A 20,864-nucleotide genomic window follows, 5' to 3' on the forward strand; every position below is an offset into this window, starting at 1 on the left:
CCCCGGTTCCCCCCCTCCCGGTCGCCGCTTCCCTCCCTCGCAGCTGCATGCCTGCAGGGCCGGCTCTGCCTGCGGCTGCCGCCGCGCCCCTCCTTCTCCCCCCACCCCAGGCTGTATCTGGCAAATAAAGACCCCGCTGAGGACAAACTGAGACAGCACCAGCGCCGCCTGCACCGTCTCTCTATGGGGCGAGGGGTGCCTGCAGCGGGACGGGATAAGTAACGGCCATGGGGTGACCCCCCCGAGCCCCGTTAGGCTTCGCCGTACAGGAGCGGAGAGCCCCGGGGGTGCGGCCCGCAGGACACGCCCCCCCCGTCGGGGCTCCGCCCCCCGGCTTCGGCTTTCTCCCCTTGAGGTCACATCCGCACCGGGCCGGAAGCGGCGGGTGCGCGGCCGTATTTGAACCGCGGGGTACCGCGCGGCTGCCGTGGCTGCGGGTCCGTGTCCCGCGGGGGCCGCCCGGCCCCGTCCGGCCCCGCCATGCCCATCCGCGCACACTGCACCATCTGCTCCGACTTCTTCGATAACGAGCGCGACGTGGCGGCCGTGCCCTGCGGCCACACGTTCCACTACCTCTGGTGAGGCCCCGCCTGCCGGGGACCGTCGACGGGGTTGTGGGGTTGTGTTTGCCGGTACCGGTACCGACGGCTCCGGTTCTCGCTCCGGTTGCCGTCGCTCTGATATGCCGCTTCGCTTTGCAGCGGCTTCGGGAGCTGCGGCCGCCCCCCGGCGGTGCCGTCCGCCCGCGGCCTCCTCACTGCGGAGCGGGCAGGTTGCCGTGCACGGGGTGTTGGTGTGGAGGGGCCGGTGCTGTGCTCCTGCCGCAGGGGCTCTGGAAGTGCTGGTGCTGGAAGAAGCGGTTCTCGGGCAGGAATAAACGCTGTGTGCGGGGTGGGAGCGGGTGTTTGCTTCCCGGTGCCGGCCGCCTCTTGACCAGCGGCACAGCTCGGGCTTGGGCTTCTCTAAGAGCCAGCGGAGGAGGGAGAGCTCCCGAAGGAAACCTGCCAGCTCCAGGTTGTTACCGTGCTCCAGAAATAAACCCTTCTGAGCGTGACGTGATGCCTTGGCTGCAGAATGAACTCACAGCTCTCCCGGGGAGCCCTGCAGGTTTGTGTGCATCATCGCGGAGCACAGCGGCCCAGGCTCCCTCATCCACAGATGCGTGTTTGATGTCAGCAGCACCCTTTGGAGCTGACCGTGCTGGGGATCTCAGCTGTCGTATCCTGATACAGCAGCTCCTGTGCTGTTCTTCCTGGCGATCCGTTTGCTCCTGCAATGCTGTGGTTATCCAGAGGCTCTTTCCCAGGGAGATCTGAGCTCTGTAAAGGCCCTGCCCTGGTAAAGATAAGCTCACACACTAAATTCAGCTGGGAATTGGACATGAAGGAAGGTTTGCCTGTGCTGGAGCGCAGTGTTCCTGTTAGCTGCACCTCTGGACTAAATGCATTTCTGTTTTTAGCTGTAAAAAGGAGGTGCATCCTCCTGTCTTCTGGTGAGCCAGGGGCTCTGGGAGCAGTGCTCCTGGGGTTTAAGGATTTACCAGGTGTTTCTTTTCTTTCCTCAGTCTCATCCAGTGGTTTGACACAGCACCTAGCCGAACCTGCCCGCAGTGCAGAATCCAGGTAAAATGATCCCTGTGTAACCCCTCTATGGCACAACTCTCTGCAGATGGCCTCAAGGAGCTGTGGCCTTGGCCTGGGGTGGTATGAGGAATAGGTTTAGGGTATGAAACAGTTTTCTGTCACTTCAGGGTCTTCTCAAAGGGTCAGAGAGTGACCTCCCTTCAGCAGCCTCTCCAGTCAGAGGGATGGTCTGGGGGTGCCCTGCTGCTGTTCCTGTTGTAGCTTTTCTACAAAGGGTCTCTGGATTTTCATGGCTTTTATTTGGGCTGAATAAGCATTGGCATAATGATGGAAAGGGCTGGAAGGGGTTAATCAGGCCAGGTTAATCTGACTTGTGTTTCTGGAGTACCCTACCCTTTACCATCAGGTAAGCACCCCATTCTGCTGCATGTGGTCCTTGTAATTGAGGTGCTTTGCAGCACTTGGCTCTTCTTTGAGCAAAACAAAAGCTGGAGATGGAGGAGGGATGTGAAGGAAGGATGTGCTCTGCTTCTGAGATGGGAAGCCAAGGCTTGGGGATCCAGTGGCTTAATTGGGACCTGAACTTTTCTGAAGTCCTTTGTGTCACCAGCCTTGATGCTGCCAGCAGGCCTTGGTGTGTAGCGGCTGCAGGAGATGTTGCTGCACACTCAGATGTGGGTTTTCAGGCAGCTGCAGCTTGGGATTGTTCTATGTTCATGCTTCTTTCTTCCTCTCAAGGTCTTGGCCCTTGTTCCTTCCCTGACTTGTTGATTCTCTCTGTTCTTCACTGCCTCTTACATCTCTGGGTTACCATGGAGTTATCGCGAAATAACATCTTATGTAGCAGTAACCATGCAATTAGCTGGTGTCATGACTGTATATAATACTTAAAACACAAAGCTGTAACTGCATGGGGGAGGTGTGGAGAGCTATCAAATTCAATTACAGCACCTTCTGCCTGCAGAAAGCATCACGTACTTCTGTCTTAGGATTTGGCATCATGTTAGCTCAGCGTCAGCTGCTTGGGCCTTAGCTGCCAGAGAACAGACTGCGCTTGATTCAGAAATGCCTGAATCTTTCTGCTGCAGCTCAGGAGCTTGGCTGGAGTTGCGCTCACAAAACTGAGTGGGGGGTCTGCTGCTGTGCTGATGAGCCAAAGCAGAGCATCGTCACTAACGACATTGAGCACGTGATCTGACTTGTCTTTCATGGCCTTGTGACAAGATGGTACCTTTTCCCCCCCTCCATCTGTCTTCGATATCTGTTGTGTTTTGTATCTGTGCCCATCAACCTCTTCTGTCTCCTGTGTTTAGGTCGGCAGAAAACACATCATCCATAAGCTGTTTTTTGATGTTGCCTTGGAGGAGCAGGCAGCGCCGGATGCAGAGACCTTGCAGGTAATTTGGCTATGTGGATCTGTTGTGTGATGCTTCAGCACCCTGGGAGCATGGTCTGGGCTGCCCACTCTCTGCCAGCAGCTGCTTCCTGAACTGGTGCTTGCAGTGCTGTGCTCATGTTTCAGACCTGAAGCACATCAATGTCTCCTGCCTGTCTCTGTTCTCCCTCTTAGTGCTCACCCAGTCTCAGCTCCGTTGTAAGGAAGCCTCCATATGGTGGTTTAAGAGTTCCCCCTGACCAGGACTTGTGAAGCCTCCTCTACTTCACTGCTCTTTCTTCTGGTTCTCACCTTACCTGGAAAGCTCCCAAAGCAGCATCACGCAAACATTCAACTGCTGCTTCTCCCTTGGTGTTAAAGCCTTGGCGATGAGGCTACAGAGCAATTCCAAAAGGCAGAAGAAAAATCCCAAATGCAGTTAATTGCTGCTGGTGTCTGGCTTGGTTGTGTGTGAGGTCTGCTTACTCCTTCATTACAGGAAGTGCCCTGTCCTCACTTTTGTGCAGGTGGGCTTGTTTGTGCAGACTGTAAGGAAGTGGGACAGGGTGGTGAGAATCATGGTTCCCCAAGAGAGATTAGAAATAAACTGCCTGAAGCTGCACCAGCAGTGGTGACAGTGCTGAGGCTGGTGCCTGGGGAGGATCCTGGCTGGAGCTGGGTGATGTTCTCTAAGCTCCACTTGTAGGTATAGAGAGCTGGGGTCGAGAAGGGATGGATGCAGAGTGGCTGTTCCACTGTTCCATGTTCTCCTCCTTTGCTTAGCGTGGATGAAGCATGGCTCCTTATGTCTTGGAGTTGTCTGTTCCAAAAAAATAACTGGTTGACCTTGGTATAATGGAATGCTTGTACCCTCTCATGTTTAGAATCAGCATGTGCAGCAATTACCATAATTAGCAGTTGCCATGACAATGCTATATGTATATCGTATGTTTTTAAAATAGAGCCAGCCAGACTATAATGTCAGCAGCACTGTCGTTCTCCAAGATCGCTAATAGAGGAACTGCAGGCTGAAGTGTGTGTGCTGAGGAAATGAAGATGCATCTCTGGGCACTTGAAGCTGTGTTCCTTAGAAGCAAAGCAATGGCTTGGAGCAGATAAACATTGCCTTTAGTACATATTCCGATCTGCTCTCACAAGTGTAAATACATGAGTGACTCAGAAATGGGTTGACTGGAGAAAATTGCCCTAGAAAAGCTTTCTTTTCCTACTCACCCCCAGCCCAGGATCTAAGATGGGCTCCTCCAGGCAGGCTGTGCTGAAGAACTGCTCCCGTGCTCAAAGGCAGGATTGTGCAGCCACCCCTGCACAGTAAGCTTGATGGTAACTCATCATCTCCTACACAGTTTGCTGTGTGGCTGTCAGAGCAGCATCTGGCCCCTAGTGTGCAGCTTTCCTAATGAGAGTGCTGAGGTCACTCTAAAGGCAAAGAACCAAATATTTTTGGTGTAGATTTGCGTAGTTAGTTTGTATGGGTGTTTACTGCTTCATGCACTGATTCAGCTTGCTGCTGGGCTGATGCTGGTTTGTTACACATTTCATGTGTGCTGCCTTGTTTCTGAAGGACATGAAGCACCTTAAGAACATGGTTGACTGTCAGGGGTGGGATTGGATTTAATGTCCATCTAGGCTGGAGTGATGATGGGGTATCTGTGTAGGTACAGATACCCCATCACAGAGGCAGTGATGCGGGTATCTGATACTGGGCAGGGTGGCAGTTCAGCAAAGCAAACACATGGTGGCCAATTCCCCAGCTCTTTAGAGGCTGAGAACTGGTGACATCCTCAGCCAGAAGTGATTTCACCTGAAAAAGCCTCCAAACACAGGGTTTGTTGCCAACCACTGCCTGTCCCTCCAAGAGCCTGGGCATAGAGTGGTACTTTGCTCTCAAATCAACTGGAACTGTATCTCTGCAGCCTGCAGATGTCCTGAAATGAGCATTTGGCCTCCTGCCATGGAAAGGTTGGGCTGGGGCAAGGCAGTGTGCTTCAGTGTGCTAGGAAGCAGAATATTAGCTGTGGTCCTCTCGTTGTCTTGGGAAGACGTGGTGCCAGGGCTGCTTTGCTTCCCACCACCACCATCAGCTTCAACTGGAACACTGGAGGGAACTTAATTCCCTGGAGTAGCTGCAGACCACAGGCTGAATGCTGCAACATGCCCAAGTGTTTTTGGGTGCTGAGCCTGGGTTTATCCTGTGTTGCATTTAGAGATGGTCCTTGGTGATTAGAACAGCCTCCATGTGGCTGTTTCCAGAATGGGAAAAGTGTGAGGTTTTGGGTGTAGCGCTGTGGTGAGACCATCTGGAACCTGATGCTTCCAGTTGCTTGTGATTTGGGGAGCAGAGAGCCCTTCTTCCAAAGGAAACTAGGAGACTTTATCTTCTTCAGCTAGGTGAAGAAGAGGAAAGAGGAGAATTCCTGCCTCTAAACCTGCTGGGGAGGGTAGAAACCTGGGAAGACAGCTGTCTGTGATGAGGATATATTAATTTGATCTTGGGAAAATGTGGCCTTGTAACTCAGGCTGGCAGAGAGAGGAGAGCTTCTATCAGAGGAGTGAAAATTGGGAGCAGTCTTTAGGAGCTGTGGCGGAGGATGAGGATGAGGGATTTTGGATTAAGTTGATGAATGAGGTAATGTTACATAGCTGCCTGCAGTAGCCTGGGATTTCTTTGCTATCATGCTAATTAGCACATCTTGTGAGCTCACTAATCGTTACTGAATAGGACTCTGAGGAAGCTTCTCCAGAATAGCTTCTGCAGCAGAGCTAATTCCATGTCAGCCCTCCAGATGTTGTCCCTCCAGGGTCAAATCCAAGTCAGCTCTGCTAGGTTTTGCATTTAGTCCTTCCTGCTTGCCAGGCTTTGCATCCCATATTCTCTTTCCTGCCTTTACTGTCGGTAGGAGAGCTTCACTCTGGTCCCGTCAGATCCGTGGTCACTGGCAGTGCTATTCTCAGCTCAGATTTGCATGTAGTGTTCCGGGCTGCACAGATTTGTGTGCTCTGCTTCAGTACTGTGTTGGCATTTTATTGTGGTTTTATTCCACTGCAGTTCCTGCCTGACTTGTTATGTGCTTTCCTCTGCAGTTCTCTAACACAGCTTTTAAGTCATCTTCTGTTGACTCTTTCCTGTATATATTTGTGTCTCTCTTACTCTGTTTGTTTTTCCCCCTTTTTTAATATTATATATAGATAGCCTCTCTTTATAACCTCTCTACATTTTATTTAACTATTTGCCAATGTTCATAAATCCTGTCTCTATAATTTAAACTATGGGGCATTTGCGGCCTCTTTTTGATCCTTAATGAAGGCGTTAGAAGTATTTGATGTTCCTCAGAGCCTTGTGGCACCCAGGAGACATTATGCACTCATACTGCTATGGTATGGATTGGTTTATGGGTGATCTATTTGTGGCTGTTCAACTAAGCTGTTAGCTCATATCAGCTTCCTGAATGGCAGTGTCAGTGAGGATGCTGGCTGGTGCCTTTGGACTGTGTGCTGGGTGACCTTCTCAGGTGTGTGGACATACCCCCCTGTCTCCCACCAGCACCTGATTCAAGTTCACTTCAGTTCAAAGCAACCCTTAATCCAGTTAGTCTGGCAACATCCCTGCCTTATTGCCTTGTTTAGGTAAAACATTATAAAAATTGCTCCTGTCTGATTTCCTGTGTTTCCCTGAGAGCCTTCCAAAATTATTCAGCTAAAACAAGACGACTGACAGTGTGAGAAATACAAGGTTGACAAGGCTAAGATGAAACTGCGATCTTCTCTTCTCCCCCTGAAGGATGCCAGTTGGAGGTGCTCTTTGCATACCCTGTGATAGTACTTGCTTGTAACTTGGTGCTTGCCACTACTGCGTTCCCTTCTTAGCACCTGGCTGGTGCAGATGTCCTGCTGAGAAACTTCTTGGATTCCTTTAGGATCTGGTGAAAGTTCCTCTTTCCTAATTGGGTTTTCTGTGTTGTGTTTCAGAATGAACTGGACAAGGTGAAGGCTGAACTCTCTGTGAAAGGTGAGTTCCAGCTGCCTATGGGGGTCAGCAGCCCATCATCAGCAGGTCCTGGGCTCTGCCTGTGCTAGGTGGCTTGCCTGGGCCTGAGGAGCCCTTAGATGGAGCCCACCCTTCTCTGAAGCTGAGGGTATGATGCAGGCTGCTTTTTCTAAAGGTGAGACCACCTAAAGCTGAACAAAGCTTGTTTGACAGAGCCAGAGGCCAAAGCCTGGCCCAGCTCTGCTGTAACTTGGGAGCGTTCTGCAAGCTTGGAGACATATATGCAGTTTTCTTGCTCCTCTTCCTAATCATAAGCTACTGAATTGAAGCACAGCTATATCTGGAGCAGGCTTGCTGAAAGCAAACCCCTTGGTTTGCTCACTGGGAAACTCACAGCTGCACATGGTAAAGCCTTGTTCCCTCCAACAGATCTAACTGCCCAAAAGCAGCAGTGGGAAGGCTTTGGATGTGTTTGGCTGTTGCAGTGCCACATGTGTTGCGTGAAGAGCAGACGGAGTTCAGTGTGTGTGCTTCCATTTCCCCATCTTTAATTTTAGAGGATGTTTGAGGGAGGCAGGAAAAGCAAGAGCCCTGGAGACTTGTCGATGGGTTTTAAGCATCGTCTGTAGGCAGCTTGTCATCAGAACATGAGTCATGAGCAGCAAAAGGAAAATGTCACTCTGAGTGACAGAAATCCAAAGACACACTAGCAGAAGGGGGAGAAAAAAAAGCTCTTTAAAGAATGCTGGGGGCTCACCCACGCCACAAGAGTCGTCTTTCCTCTGCCTTCCCTGCATGCACGAGACAGACATGAATAGCCAGTAGATTGAGGATTCTGTCCTTAGCCCAAGAGCAGAATTGGATGGTCTGCAAGTCTCTATTCTGAGGCCTGTTCTCTTGCCAGCTTAGTTGAGTTTAGTGACTTGGTAGAGAGCCAGATCTTCTGGGGAAGGTGTCTGGGATTCTTGCTAGGATGTTATCCAAGAAAAACTGCTCGAAGGCCTGCTCATCTTCTCGGCTTCTGGTGAGTAGAGGTTGGATTTGACATTCCCGGTCCCATTCTCTTTTCATATTGGAAATGAGAAGCTCCTTCCCACCTCCTGCCTCATTTGCTGTGGGCACTCTGCTCTCTGGTGGTTCTTGTGTATAAATTCTTCACTTTAAAGATGTGCTCTGTGCTGTGTGCTGTAGAGGAGCTGTGTAATTGCCAGCCACTGATCAGCTTGCAAATGGCTCTGGAGGTGCTGAGCTCTGAGCAGACCCAGCAGGCACTGTGGGAGGCACTCTGAATGAGCTGGAAACTAATTCCTGCAGCATGGGGAGGTTCGATTCCTGCCATCTGCCTCTGGGCAGCTGGGAGCGGAGGAGGGGGAAGCCCAAGCTCTTTTGGTAGATGTGGAGTCCCTGCAAATGAAGGGGGGTGTCTCCAGGCTGTGCTGCCTCTGGTGAGGAAGGGTTATTCACATCAATGGGGAGAAAAGGTTTTGCTAAGAAGCAAATGTTTCCCATGGCAGCTCTGTGCTTCTGCTGGGATAGGTTCCTCTCTTCTTCCCCAGTGCCATGTGTCTCTTTTACTGCTGGATTGAGCAATGAAGCTTGCTCTGCAGGTCATGATACATGGGATGTGGTGGCACAATCTGAAACTGGATTGATTGCAAGGAGAAAAAGTCTTTTTGGAAAGGCATTGATTGGCTTCCCACTACTGCCAGGCTGCAACCATGGGCAGTTTGAGCAAAGGCAAGAGATACTGAGCTGAAGACTTTAACCTGCTCTCAGCAGGGTTAAAGAGGTTCCTGCTTTCCCTCACTGCCCAACTGCTGCAAGCTTTCCAGCGATGCTGGCTGCTCCCTGCTTAGGTCTGTCAGCTTCTGATGGTGATTATTGCTTTTTGTGATGTTCTTTCCTTGCCTCAACAAATCAAATTGAATTCTGGTGGTGTTTGACACCACCTTCTCCATTGTGGTCAGAGGCATGTGCTTTGTTCCTGGATTGTGTACATGGGGAGGGACAGCAGAACTCAAAGGCTGTGCCTTGCCAAAGGTGGTCACTCTGGGGAGGCTACTTGAGCTGTGGCATGTCCTGTGGAGTCCCCAGTGCCCAGCAGAGCTCTACTTTACTGCCTCTTCCCCTTTGACGTAGGTGCAGCAGCGTGGTGGATCACTGCACGCAGCTGCTTGACAGCCCAAGAAAGGGCTTCCTGGTACGGAAGACTACACGTGGAGAGGATGGGCTCAGGGCTGTGCTCTCCACCTCTGTGACAGCTCAGTGTAACGAGAGAGAAAGGCTTTCCTTGTGCAAGCCTGGCTTTGAGAGCATGCAAGAGTTAAGATGCAGCAGCTTAATGCTAGCAAGGCTGGCACTGGAAAGCTATTAAAGGGAATTTTTTATCTTTAGTAAAGAAAATCTTGAAGCCTGCTGGCAGTGGGAGAAGCAAGTGCTCAGTATAGACCCTGGTGCAGACAGCACTTGGGGAAATGTGTCTCTACGGGAACAGCCACCTCCTGGCAGCCTGGAGCCTGAGACCGCAAGCAGTGTCTTTGTTGTGCTCCTGCTGCTGTGGGGCAGCTGAGGTCTGGGTTTCCAGGCCATGACCTTCTTCTTCTTTTCTTTTCCAGAGAAAGAAAAGCGGGAATGCCAGGCAGTTGTGGATGGGCTGAGGGACACTCTGGATGTGCGCAATGCCACAATAGAGTCGCTCCAGAAGGTGCTGGGAGAGACAGAGATGCTGTGCTCCTCTCTCAAGGTACCTTTCCTCTCTCGGCAGGACTCCAGCTCTAACAAGTGCATAGTCAGTGTTGATTTTGTTGAAGATCTCTGCAGGCCCTGCTAATAAGGAGATTGTGCTGGTGGGATTTTGGATCTGGTGCCTTGAGATGCCTCTGTTGATCTCTGAACGGCCAGAGGGCAGCGGAGCTGGGTTTTCATTTTGGCTTTATTAATCTGAAGCGAGTGGTGTTGCTGGCCTTGAGGTCCTGTGTGTGCTCCACCTGGGGGTGATTCAGAGGTGTGAAAGCCAAGCCTGTGGTCTGTGTACAGGTGGCTACATGCTGGTGGCCCTGGGGGGGGTGGGAGAGAAGTCCAGCCTGGGGGATGCTGGCTGAGCCTTGCTAATGGGGTGGCAGTGCTGATCATAAAGGTAGCAGCAAGAACAGAGAGTGGGAACTGGTCCCAGTGCCCCATTGCTGAAACACTGGCTCCCTGCGGTAGAATGTTCTCCTGAAATGGGTTTAGGCCAGGCGGGATTCAAGGAAAATTAGTTTCTTAGTTCGATTGGAGGAGAAGTCAAACTGAAATATACGGAGGGGGAGTTGCAAGCTTCAGCTGAGTGGGATTTGATCCAGCTAACTCTCCTGTCTGTATTCTGTTGCCAGGGCTTCTGTTTAGTTAGGCTAGTAATGTGTGAAGTCCAGGGATCAAATATTCCTGTTGTGTTTCAGCGTGCAGTGACTCAGTGTGTAGTCATGTACTGTGTGTAAACAGCAAGTGGAAGAGCAGGAGCTGCTTTATCAAGGTGTCTTGTAGTGAGCAGAACAGCTTTGCCTGGCTGGGATGGGCACTGCTGTGTGAAGAGGACATGATGGACACAAGAAGAGGGGGTTCAGGCATGTGGGGTTGTGAGTTGCAGACTGAAAGGCGTGCAAGGGGTTGGCTGTACTTCTTAACATCTCTGCTGCTTGCACCTTTGCCCAATAGCCTGAGCTGCATCATGTTCCTTCACCTGCGAGGCCAAGTAGTCCAGGGAGACCTCACAGATGTTGTTGCTGGGTTGTCTTGCTTATGTCACCTGCAGCTGAGCTCCTGTGGGAGGAACCAGCCCTGGAGGTCTGCCTGCCACTACCAGTGTGGGGCTGTCACAGGGCAGAAGCACAGATACAGGAAGGAATTGATGCCCGGCAGGCCTTGCTGTAAGGGGCCTTGCCAGGGATGCTCATGGGATCCTGGGTATAGCAGGATCAGGTATACCAGTGGCAGGATACTCCTGATGCTCCCTATTCCTGCAGAAACAACTGTGATGGTGGAAGCTGGTGTTTGCTGCTCAAGTCAACAACGCTGTGCTTGGCTTTCCTGCCTTGGTACCTCAGAGGATGCTCTGTGGTTATCTTGCCTGCTGCAGAACCCTCTGTGTGTGCTTAAGTCCCTTAAGGGAAGCTGGGCAGGAAGCAAGGATTAGGGGCCTGAAGGTGTCTTTTTCTGTGGTGTACAGGGCATTCTAGCTGAATGCCAAGCACTGTCTTATACTGCATCATTAAAGATTAAAGCACTAAACTTCTGCAGTGAAAATATAGATTTAATTAGCCATGGTGCAGGTCAAGCCCACAGGCTGCAAACCATTCCTGTCTTCTGCTAGCACTGTATAATGCTGCTGAACCTTTGTGTCAGAGTTTGCTGCCCTTTCAGGCATGTCTGGGGCTGGGGACTGCTCCAACCTGGCACAAAACACTGCTTCGGGGACCTGAAGTGTAGAGAGCTCTGGTTAAGGAGAGCCGAGGATGGGCTCTGCCTTAGCAAGAGTAACATGGGAGCCTGCAGCACTGTCCCTCTGCTAAGTCCCAGCAGTTTCACAGCTGTTTGGTTTCTGTGGTAGAGAGTAGATAAAATCCTTTAACTTCTGCATGGAAGGGAGCCTTACGAGTGATGATCTTCTGCCAGGCTCTCCCTGGAGTCAGCACTGTGCTGAAACCAAGCCCAGAGCCCTTTGCAGGCACTGTGCAAGGTGCCCAGGCACACACAAACCTAGACAATGTGGATGCATTCGATTGATGCTAATCCTGGGCAGCTTCCCCCTGTCCACACTGCAGATCTGTGCTTTTCCAGCTCAGCCAAGGTTCTCTGTTACTGCTGCCTGCTACTGGAGAGCCTGGCAAGGGGATGCCTGCAGTGGGCTTACAGCCTCTCCAGGCAGGTGAGAGAAGTTCCCCAGGTGAGTGTCCGGTTTGGCTGAAGTCTCCTGGAAGAGATGCACTCAGCAATTCCTATTTATGCTCTGCGCAGCTAACAGAAGGAGAATTGGGAGGGAGAATAAAGAGATCAGCTATGTATGGAGGAGAAGGTAATAGCAAGGTTTGCTTGCTGTGGGTTTGCTTTTGACAAACTGTCACTGCATACAGGGGACTGCACAGCCCCACAGATGCTTCCAGCTGAATAGAGGCTATGGTGTGTTTTCGGCACCAGATTCATCTTGTGATGAGCACTGAAACCCTGCAGCACTTGCAAGGAGCAGAGCTGGGGGTGCAGCAGGGAGGGAGCTAAATTCTCCATAATCCTGGGCTGCTGAGGTGGTGATAGCATTAAGAGCCAATGTATGCTCCCAGCTGCCCGCAGTGCGCATAAGCCAGGATGTTTCTCTAACAATCCCTGGAGCCTTCCTAACGGTCTGTGTGCACTTGCTTCTCTGCAGAAGCAGATGAAATTCCTGGAGCAGCAGCAGGAGGATAACAGAAGTTCAAAGGAGGAGGCCCGCCGCCTGCGAAACAAGCTGAAGACCATGGAGCGGTGAGATCCCAGCTCTGGGCCTTGCTGGTGGGCTGCATGCCTCTCCCCTTCTCTGGGAGGGAGGGGAGGGTCCTGCTGTGCCTGCTGCAACCTCCACATGCTGGCTCATCTCACCCCGTGAGGTTGGAAACTGGTGCATTGTAGCAGGTCTGTCTGTGCTGTTGCCCCTGTTATGTTTCCAGACAGTTTCAGGAGGGACAGAATCCCAGCCCAGGAATGCAGTCAGCCCCAGAGCTGGGACATTGGCTCCATGTGCATTATGTGTGTGTGCAGCTGCCCCTTCTCTAGTCTGTCCATGCAGGGCTCTTTGTCCCTAGCAAAAAGCCCTGCTTGTGGTTGTGCAGTTGTGTCTCTTCTCCCACAACATCCAGAGAGCCTGCAGCAGGAGTTTAGGCTGCACCAGCCCCTTGGGGGTCTCTCTCCCAGCTGCCTGTGACTCATGAGCTGAGGGGGCTATTTCTTTTGTGCAGCATCGAGCTGTTGCTTCAGAGCCAGCGCCCTGAAGTGGAGGAGATGATCAGAGAGATGGGAGTCGGGCAGGCAGCGGTGGAGCAGCTTGCGATCTACTGTGTCTCGCTGAAAAAGTAGGTGCTGTGGGCTTGGCACTTGGCTCATGCTGTCCTGGGTGTGCCATGGGAGAACCCTCTGCCAAGTAGCAGCAGGTACATGAGCAATGTAGGGCTCTTGCTGCCTGCTTGGGCCTCCACTGGCTTTTGACTGACAGATCCTGGGGACCTAGATTGGAGCCTGTCACACTGAACTGTTCCCATTGTCACTGTAGTGACACGTGTGTCACCATAGGAACTGTCTCCAGAGTTGTCAGTGCACCTATAAGGTGATTATTATTATTCCTTCCGTTTCCCTCTCCTGCCTGGGGGGAAATGAGTGGATATGGGGTGCTGGGTTGTACCCTCTGCTGCCCTGCACTGTGCAGCTGTGCCTCAATTGCTCTCCAGTAAGGAGGATCTGCAGTGCTGCCCTCCCCTACCTGGAAATCCATCTGGTCCTGCTGGGCAAAACCACAGCTTTTTTTGGGTCCGTTCTGATGGCAGCTGAATAATTGCAGCTTTGATACAAAGCTGTAATGAGGCAAGTGTCCCTGTGGTGTAATTGGGAATGAATGTGCATGGCCAAGAGTGTGATGTCTCTGAGAAGTCACTCAAAGCTCCTTTGCTGCCAGCATGGAGGCTGCTCTGTCTGCTTGTCTTTTCCAGTGGCAACAGAAATGTTTCTGGAATTGGCTTCCATTTTGTTGGTGAAATCTGTTCAGGCCCTCTTCTCAGGCATGGTATTCCATGCAGCTTTTGTCTTCCCCATGGTGTATTGGAATGGATGACTCACTGTTGGGCAGTCTTGGGGTACTTGATTCTGTTCCCAAAGGCCTTTGGGTCCTCTGGGTTTTCTATGGTGGCTCTGCAGTTGTGGAGATTCAAATTAAGGGTCTTAGCTTGTCTCTGAGAAGTTCTAGCTCAGTCCTCTCACAAATGGAATGCCTCTTCTGGTATCTTTACAGGGAATATGAAAACTTGAAGGAGGCTCGGAAGATATCTAGTGAGATGACAGAGAAACTGAAGAAGGAGCTATTTGCTGTCAATAGCAAGGTAAAGGGAAAGTGGGAGTTCTGAGGGTGACATCTGGGCTGGTAGATACCGGTCAATAACTGTGGCCCAAGCCCTCTGCAGTGACCCCCTCCCGCATTGAACGGTATTTGAGTGGTACTGGTGCTGTGGAGGTGTCAGGCTGGGGTTTCTGGAGCAGGGTGTGATCATAGAATCATAGAATAGTTAGGATTGGAAAGGACCTCAAGATCATCCAGTTCCAACCCCCCTGCCATGGGCAGGGACACCTCACACTAAACAATATCACCCAAGGCTTCATCCAACCTGGTCTTGAACACTGCCAGGGATGATGTGAGTGAGCAGCTCCTGGGCTGCTCACTCGTCAGTCTCGGGAAGACTGGTGGGGCAGTGTGTGCAGAGCCAGCCAGAGCTTGGCAGGGAGCCTGGGCTGGAAGGCAGCAGCCTGCAGGTGCTCTGCTGCTCCCACTGGGTTCTGGAAGCAGCCTTCATCCTGCCATGCTGCCGAGCACTCAGCTGCCAGCCCCTCCTGCTGCAGAACTGGGCCCACAGGAAAGATGGGAAGGGGTTTGGAGGCAGCACCAGTTGAGCAGGGCTTAGTACTGGCTCAGCACAGCCACAATAACACTCAGCCTTGTGCCTTCAGCCAACTGAACCAGTCCAGGGCTTCTGTATGATGCTGTGCCCAGGCAGGTGAGGTTCCCAAAGTGAGGGCACAGAAGTGGCTCTGCACAGAGCCTGCCTGGGCTGGCGCTGGCCTTGTACAGAGCTTGGAGCTGCTGATGTGCCCCTGTTGCTGTGCTTCCCATGCTCCAGGCCTGGCTGGCCTCTGTTAGTTCATGTTGGGTATTGCTTTTGTCAGTTTTGGTAGCAAGTCCCAATGAAAAGTGTGTGTGTGTAGCTTTGCTCTATGTTCCCTGGGGCATCCCCATGTGTAAGCCCACAAAGTGAGAGACTGTGGGTGGATTTGGCCTGTTTTTTGTTACTCAGCCATAGCTGTTGTCCCCTGAAATATGGAGAAGGAAGTTCTCAGATTGCTGTGCTGCTCCCCAAGTGAGGTAACCTCCTACATGAGGTGCTGCTGCTGGAATCAAACTGCTTCTGGTGGAGCTGGTGCCAAGCTGCAGTCACCAGCTTGGGTCAGGAGGATGCGAGTCAGTGCACTCAGGGCTTGGCTTGGCTGACAGAGAGCTGACTGTACCCACACTTGTGGGCTGGCCCAGACTCCTGAACCCACAAAGTCTCTGATGTGGTGGCAGTCCACTTCCCAATCCCTGCTCCTGGCATGTTTCCCTGTTGAATCAGGCTTGTCCATGTGCCAGTATCGCTGATGCACACCCGTCTTCCAGCCTGTGGTTTGCAATTCCTGTGCTTTGGTGTGTCCACAGTCCTGCAGGAACTCAGAATGCAGCCACCAAGTGTTAGAGCAGGGAAAAGCTGTCACCATCAGGCATAAATGCTCGGGAAATGTTATAGGAAGGTTTGTGTTTGGCGAGCAGCCCTGGAGATCCCTCTGCAGGCAGCATGAGGAAATGCTGAGGCATTCGGTTGCTCTGATACAGGAGAGATTGGTCAGACTGGCACAGGAAAGCTGAGCTCTTCAACAGGGGATAGTAGGATGTGCTGCAAAGCGTGCTGCATCCACAGGGACCTGTGGTCTCCCTTGTCCGACTGTAACCAGTGCTCTGCTGTTTGTGGGGGTTTATTCTGCAGCTGCAGAAAACAGTTTCAGAGTTGGAGAAGACACAGGAGGAGTTAAAAAGCACCCAGAAGGATCTGAAGAATGCAGACAAGGAGATCTTGGTGAGAATGTTATTCCTTGGTCTGCAGTAACTGGCAGCTGGCCATGGTCTGCAGCTGCAAAGCCAGGAGTTATGCTGGCTTTTGCTTGGTGACTGTTACCCAGCACATCTTAACCTCTATTTGCCCACCTCTGGGTTCCACCTGATGCTGATTTACGGGAAGGGGCAAAGTATCTGCTACTAAATCATTCCTTTTCTCACTCTGCTTTCCTTTTTCCCCTCCAGAGCTTGAAGAAGAAGATAGACATCCTGCAGGATACTCTGAAGGTTCCATCCCCAGCCAGAGAGACGCTCAGTCGACTAGTCTTTGAAAGGTTAGTGAAGTGCATCCCTAGATACAGGCAATGGATTGAGATGTCAGGTCCAAAGTAAGAGCTGACAGTTTAAGTAGCTGTGGGAGCAGAGATGTGCCAGTCTGGCAGGCAACACAGCAGCACAGGCATTTTGCTCCTTCTATCCTAGTTTGTGGGGTTTTTTCCTTGTTGCTGACAAGGTGGTGTTTGGTTTACCTGGGAAAAGGTGTGTGTTTCAGAGGGCTTGGGTCAGAATAGGCTAGGTTTTGACAAACTTTATCACTATGTCCTAACAGGGAAATATCCCTAAAGCTGTTCTTGTGGTTGTCTCAGAATTGGCCTTTCAGTGAGCATGAAGCCTTGGGTGCCATGGTTTAGTGTGAGGTGTCCCTGCCCATAGCAGGGGGGTTGGAACTGGATGATCTTAAGGTCCTTTCCAACCCTAACTATTCTATGATTCTATGTGCTGGTGTATGGGAACAGAAGATCTTGGCCAGGCAGAGGAACCTAGTCTGGAAAAAGACATCTCTTGCGTATTTACCAAGTCCTTTCTTGCAAAGGGCATGTGCTGTTGCCCTAGGACAGCAGGCTGTGTTGCATACACAAAGCAGCAGTGTGCCAGGGTACACCCTGGGCTCTGGGGGTGCTGCTCTTCCATCACAGGCCGTTTGAGGATGAACAGTAGGTTGGGATGCTGACTATAAACTCAGGGATGTGGATTGTCCTTTCTGTGGCTAGTAAGCAGAGGGGGCTGTGATCCTGGTCCCACTGCTGCCTCAGCTCAACCATGCAGCTCTGTTTGCTCTCATCTGCCGGTGGCAGGTGGTGGCCTCTGGCTGATGCTTTGCATGGCCTTGCAGCCCTGCTCCCGTGGAACTGCAGCACCCAAAGCTCCACCGCCTGGCCCACAGCGAGGAGATCAATCTAGATGCATCTTTTGATGTCGACACCCCTGAACATCAGCCCTGCAGTTCTCTCTGCAGCCCTGCAAAAAGGCAGAAGCTGGATAAAAAGCCGTGAGTTTTCCCTCCCCTTTCTGCTTCTGAAGGAGATCAAAGTCTCACTTCTGTAGGAGTTGCTGTGTGAGATCAGATAGCTCTCCAGCTGCCTGATGTCGTGCTGCAAGTTTTGTCGTCATCTGCTTGGCCTCGTCTGTCCTTGCCAGCTCCACTTGAACAATAAATCTCTGCTGATTTGCTCCTTGGGCTTCTTGCAGGCCTCCCGTGGTAAACCTGGCGAAGAAAGTTCTGAAGGAAACAGCGGAGGTAAAAGGACTACTCTTTTTCTGTATCATCTCTTTGATTCCACTGTTAATAAGCATGAGATAAAGGACCCATTTTCTCCATGTAGGAGATGCTGTCACCACAGATCAGCCCATGTGTAGAACCACTGTACATGCTTCAAAGGGCTGTGCTTGCTAGTCTCTTAGAAATGCTGCCTCAGGCCTCCTGGAATTGGGCAGGAGAGGGAGGGTGGGGACCCACGTGCTTCTTGCTGATTATCTTGCCTCAGATGTGCTTGGCATGATACAGCCTGGGGCTGTAGGGTCAGTGAAGGGGGCTGTTCTTGCAGGGTTGCTGGGTGCCATGTCCTAGCCCCAGTGGGAGGTTTGAAACTCCTGTTCTTTGGCCTAAGCAGTAACCATTACTCTGAGTAGCTGTCTGCATTATTAGTGCTTCCTGTTTATGGACTAAATTCAGCACATCATGCTGGTTAAAGGGCTTTTCTCATTGTTTTGTGGGACAGAACTGGGCAGATGATCCGGAGGATGATACACTTAAAGGACTGTTGCCAGCATTCATCAGGAACTCTGTTCTCTCCAAGAAGCCATCTTCGGGTAGCTTGCTGGGTCCGCACAGGAACGTGGGCACTGTAAGTATGACTGTCCAGTTGGTGAGCATGTCAAGGGCTGGCACTGCACGCCTCTGTCCTCAGGTGACCCTGCAGGGGGAAGCGAAGGAGGCATTTACTTTGCCACAGTGTGTGGAAAATAAATCTTGGAGCATGACCTGGCTACTTCCCAGTCCTGCAGAGCTCCAGGGATGACAGATGCTCAGTCCCTTTCTGGCAGCAGACTAAATGGCCCTTTGCATTCCATTCCTCCACCTCCTTGGAGCTTTGGGTGTTTTCCTTGTATTACTGAATCCCAGTGACAAAATCCTAAGCTGTTGCTTTGTAGTCTCAGCTTGCTGCAGAAAGTGCCCATGATACCCAAACTTCACTAATATCCTTGGGTCTGCCTTTTTTCCAAGGTGAGGGCTTAGCATCAGTACTGAGTGTTTCCAGGTGCTTGTAACCCCACCACAGAAGCTGCATCCTGCAAGGCTCCCTCTTCCCCATAACCAATGTGAGGAGAGGTAGCCAAGGCTCTGTGCTGCTGTTCCAGACTCCTTTCTTTCTCTCTCGTAGGTGCGGACAGGTTATGATGGCATGGGAGGCAGAACAAAGTTCATACAGCCTGTATCCTTTCCTGCAGCTCACAAGGTAATAGTAATGCTGTAGGACCTCTCCTCTGTTCATGTTCTTTAGACTTAGCTCATCTTGGAGTCCTGTCCACCAACCAACAAAAAAAATGGACTAGGACCCTCAAGGAACCATTAGATTTCTCTCCATCAGACTCTGAACAAGTCTGAGCTCAGCAAAGGCATCAAGGACCTGAATTTGCTGAGAGTATTATCAGTGGTGGTTCATGCAGAGTTGTGGATCAGCCAGAAATCGGTACCACTTGCAGGGACTGCCTCTGCCCTTGGAATCTCTGAGCACAGCCTCTCCTGGCTGCCTGCTCTCCAGCCTGTCTGTTCCTGTGGGATGCTGCTGCCCTGCTGTGCCTGTCCTGGTGGGCAGCCCTGCAGCAGGTGAGCAGAGGCTGCGCTGAGCTCACCCTGTGGTGGGGAAGCAGCTTTTCCTTGGGAAGGTGTAGGCTGTAGTTTCTGTGCCTTTCCCTGCACAGTGTCCTGACTCTGACATGCAGAGTGGGTCTTGAAGCCAACAGATATCCTTAAATACTCTTTTATGTGCCAAGGGTGGGTAGCACAGAAGTGGGAAGTGTTCTTTGACTCATGGGACAGGAGCATGCCTGAGCTCTACTGCTGTGAGTAGGGGGCAAAGACCAACCTGTCCTGCAGGGAGTCTTTCTGAGGGTGCCAGGGTACAGCTGGGTCCCAGGTCTGTGGTTGAGGCCCATCTGCAGCTGGTATTGGAGCACTTTTGTCTCCAGGGCATTAGTTTGTACTTTCCTTGACAATTCTACCTCCAGACAAACATGGCAGAAATCCGTCCGTTAGCAGTGAGGAGCAAGAAAAAGGTTTCCAGGCAGGTGTCTGCAGCTCCCTCCACATCTTCCTCCAGTAGCAGCCAAGCCAGACTGGACAGCTTTCTGCACTGAGAGCAGCTGGGCAGGGTGGCCGTAGCACAGACCATGCTTGCCCAGAGCCTGGCACACAAAGCAATGGGCAATGCTGTTGTGTGAATGGCTATGATTTACAAAGCACCCATGCTATGTGGTGCGTGAGACAAGTTGCCCTGCAGCAAGCAGCTGGCCTTGCAGCAAGCCAACAGGAGACCAAGCTTCTGACTAGTGCTTGGACTGATTTACCCCCTTCATTTTACTGCTTCTTCTTCCTATTTTCATGCAGAATAAACAGGGTTTTCTCATCTTCTGCCTGCTCAGAGCTCTGCAGTTGCTGCTGCTGTTGGGCTCTGACACCAGGTCAACTGCACTTCTTGGATGCAGCTGCAAGCTAGAGGTGTGGGAAGGATATCTGGGGTGTCAGTCTGGAGTAAGAGCAGGGAGCTGGACCTGCTCTATGCCTGGGGTAAAAGGTTCCAATAGGGTTTCCAAGAGGAAGAAGTGTGCAGGGACAGAACAGTGTTGGCCTGCATTGCTGCAGGGTGGCTGTGTAGTTATCATCAAACTAAACTTGCTTCTGCAGTGGGCCTGGGACAGTTGGGGTCCCCACAGCACAGCCTGGGGCATGTTCTGGTTTGAGCTATGAAGTCTGCTATGGAGTCCAAGTTCAAACTTGGCACTGAAATTGCTGACCTGGAGAGGGGGTGCTGGGGTGACCCCCTGCCCTGCTTGGGAATGGAGAGGTGGGTGTTCTGATGTGACCTCTGTTCTTGCTATGTGTTGCTGTCAAGCTAGTTTATGAATTTCTATTTTTTAATGAGACTGTAGGTGTGTTTTGTTCTTTCCTGACTGCTTTGCCTACTGCTTTGAGGGATTGGAACAGCCTGAAGAAGTGCTGAAGGTGAACAACCTCCCTTGACTGGGGGGATACTGACACAGCTGAACCTGTCTGGGTTTCCTCTGCTTGGCAATGTGGGACAGGAGCTTCCCTCTCACCCCATGGCTGAAGCAGGGCTGTTCAAGCTGCAAGGAACCGACTTGGTGAGGCACCTCCTGCTGTACAAATCCATTGTGTTTCCTGTTTTTAGCTGCTTCAGGCTGGACCCTGCAGTACCTGAGTGCCTCAACCTATGCCTTCAGGAAATAAAATATAACACTATGTGCACTTGTTAACACAACTGCCTTCTGAGCATCTTCTTCCCTACTGCAGCTCAAGGTGAAGAGCTGAGTGTGGGGTGAGGGATGTGCTGTGAAACCTTTGCTGCCAGCTCTTGGGGGACAGGCCCCTTCTTGAGGGAAGGGCTGTGATGGGGTGAAACTGTGATAAAACTGATGCCAGGCTCCAGGGCAGTGAATACAGCAGCTACCCACAGCCCATCTGCTCTG

The 20,864-nt window shown here is 51.6% G+C and overlaps 1 protein-coding gene across 1 annotated transcript; it reads left to right on the forward strand.

The window, feature by feature from the left end:
- The first annotated feature begins 400 nt into the window (after window positions 1-400).
- Window positions 401-20,653, forward strand: TRAIP (TRAF interacting protein). Its single transcript, XM_005141593.3, has 15 exons — window positions 401-578; window positions 1,565-1,622; window positions 2,897-2,980; window positions 6,946-6,985; window positions 9,580-9,707; window positions 12,363-12,457; window positions 12,928-13,041; window positions 13,971-14,058; window positions 15,748-15,837; window positions 16,062-16,150; window positions 16,990-17,145; window positions 17,346-17,394; window positions 17,876-18,001; window positions 18,539-18,589; window positions 19,386-20,653. The coding sequence occupies exons 1-15, from the start codon at window positions 481-483 to the stop codon at window positions 19,512-19,514; spliced, it is 1,395 nt and encodes a 464-aa protein (XP_005141650.2). The 5' UTR covers window positions 401-480; the 3' UTR covers window positions 19,515-20,653.
- The last annotated feature ends 211 nt before the right edge of the window (window positions 20,654-20,864 follow it).

The sequence above is a fragment of the Melopsittacus undulatus genome, chromosome 9 (genome assembly GCF_012275295.1).
Source record: "Melopsittacus undulatus isolate bMelUnd1 chromosome 9, bMelUnd1.mat.Z, whole genome shotgun sequence".
Classification (NCBI taxonomy): Eukaryota; Metazoa; Chordata; class Aves; order Psittaciformes; family Psittaculidae; genus Melopsittacus; species Melopsittacus undulatus.

Bases quoted from the DNA above. Each gene is read 5' to 3' on its own strand.
- TRAIP (XM_005141593.3), top strand. From the start codon at position 481: ATGCCCATCCGCGCACACTGCACCATCTGCTCCGACTTCTTCGATAAC. The intron at 579-1,564 runs GTGAGGCCCCGC...TTCTTTCCTCAG, and splicing joins CACACGTTCCACTACCTCTG to TCTCATCCAGTGGTTTGACA. The intron at 2,981-6,945 runs GTAATTTGGCTA...GTTGTGTTTCAG, and splicing joins CGGATGCAGAGACCTTGCAG to AATGAACTGGACAAGGTGAA.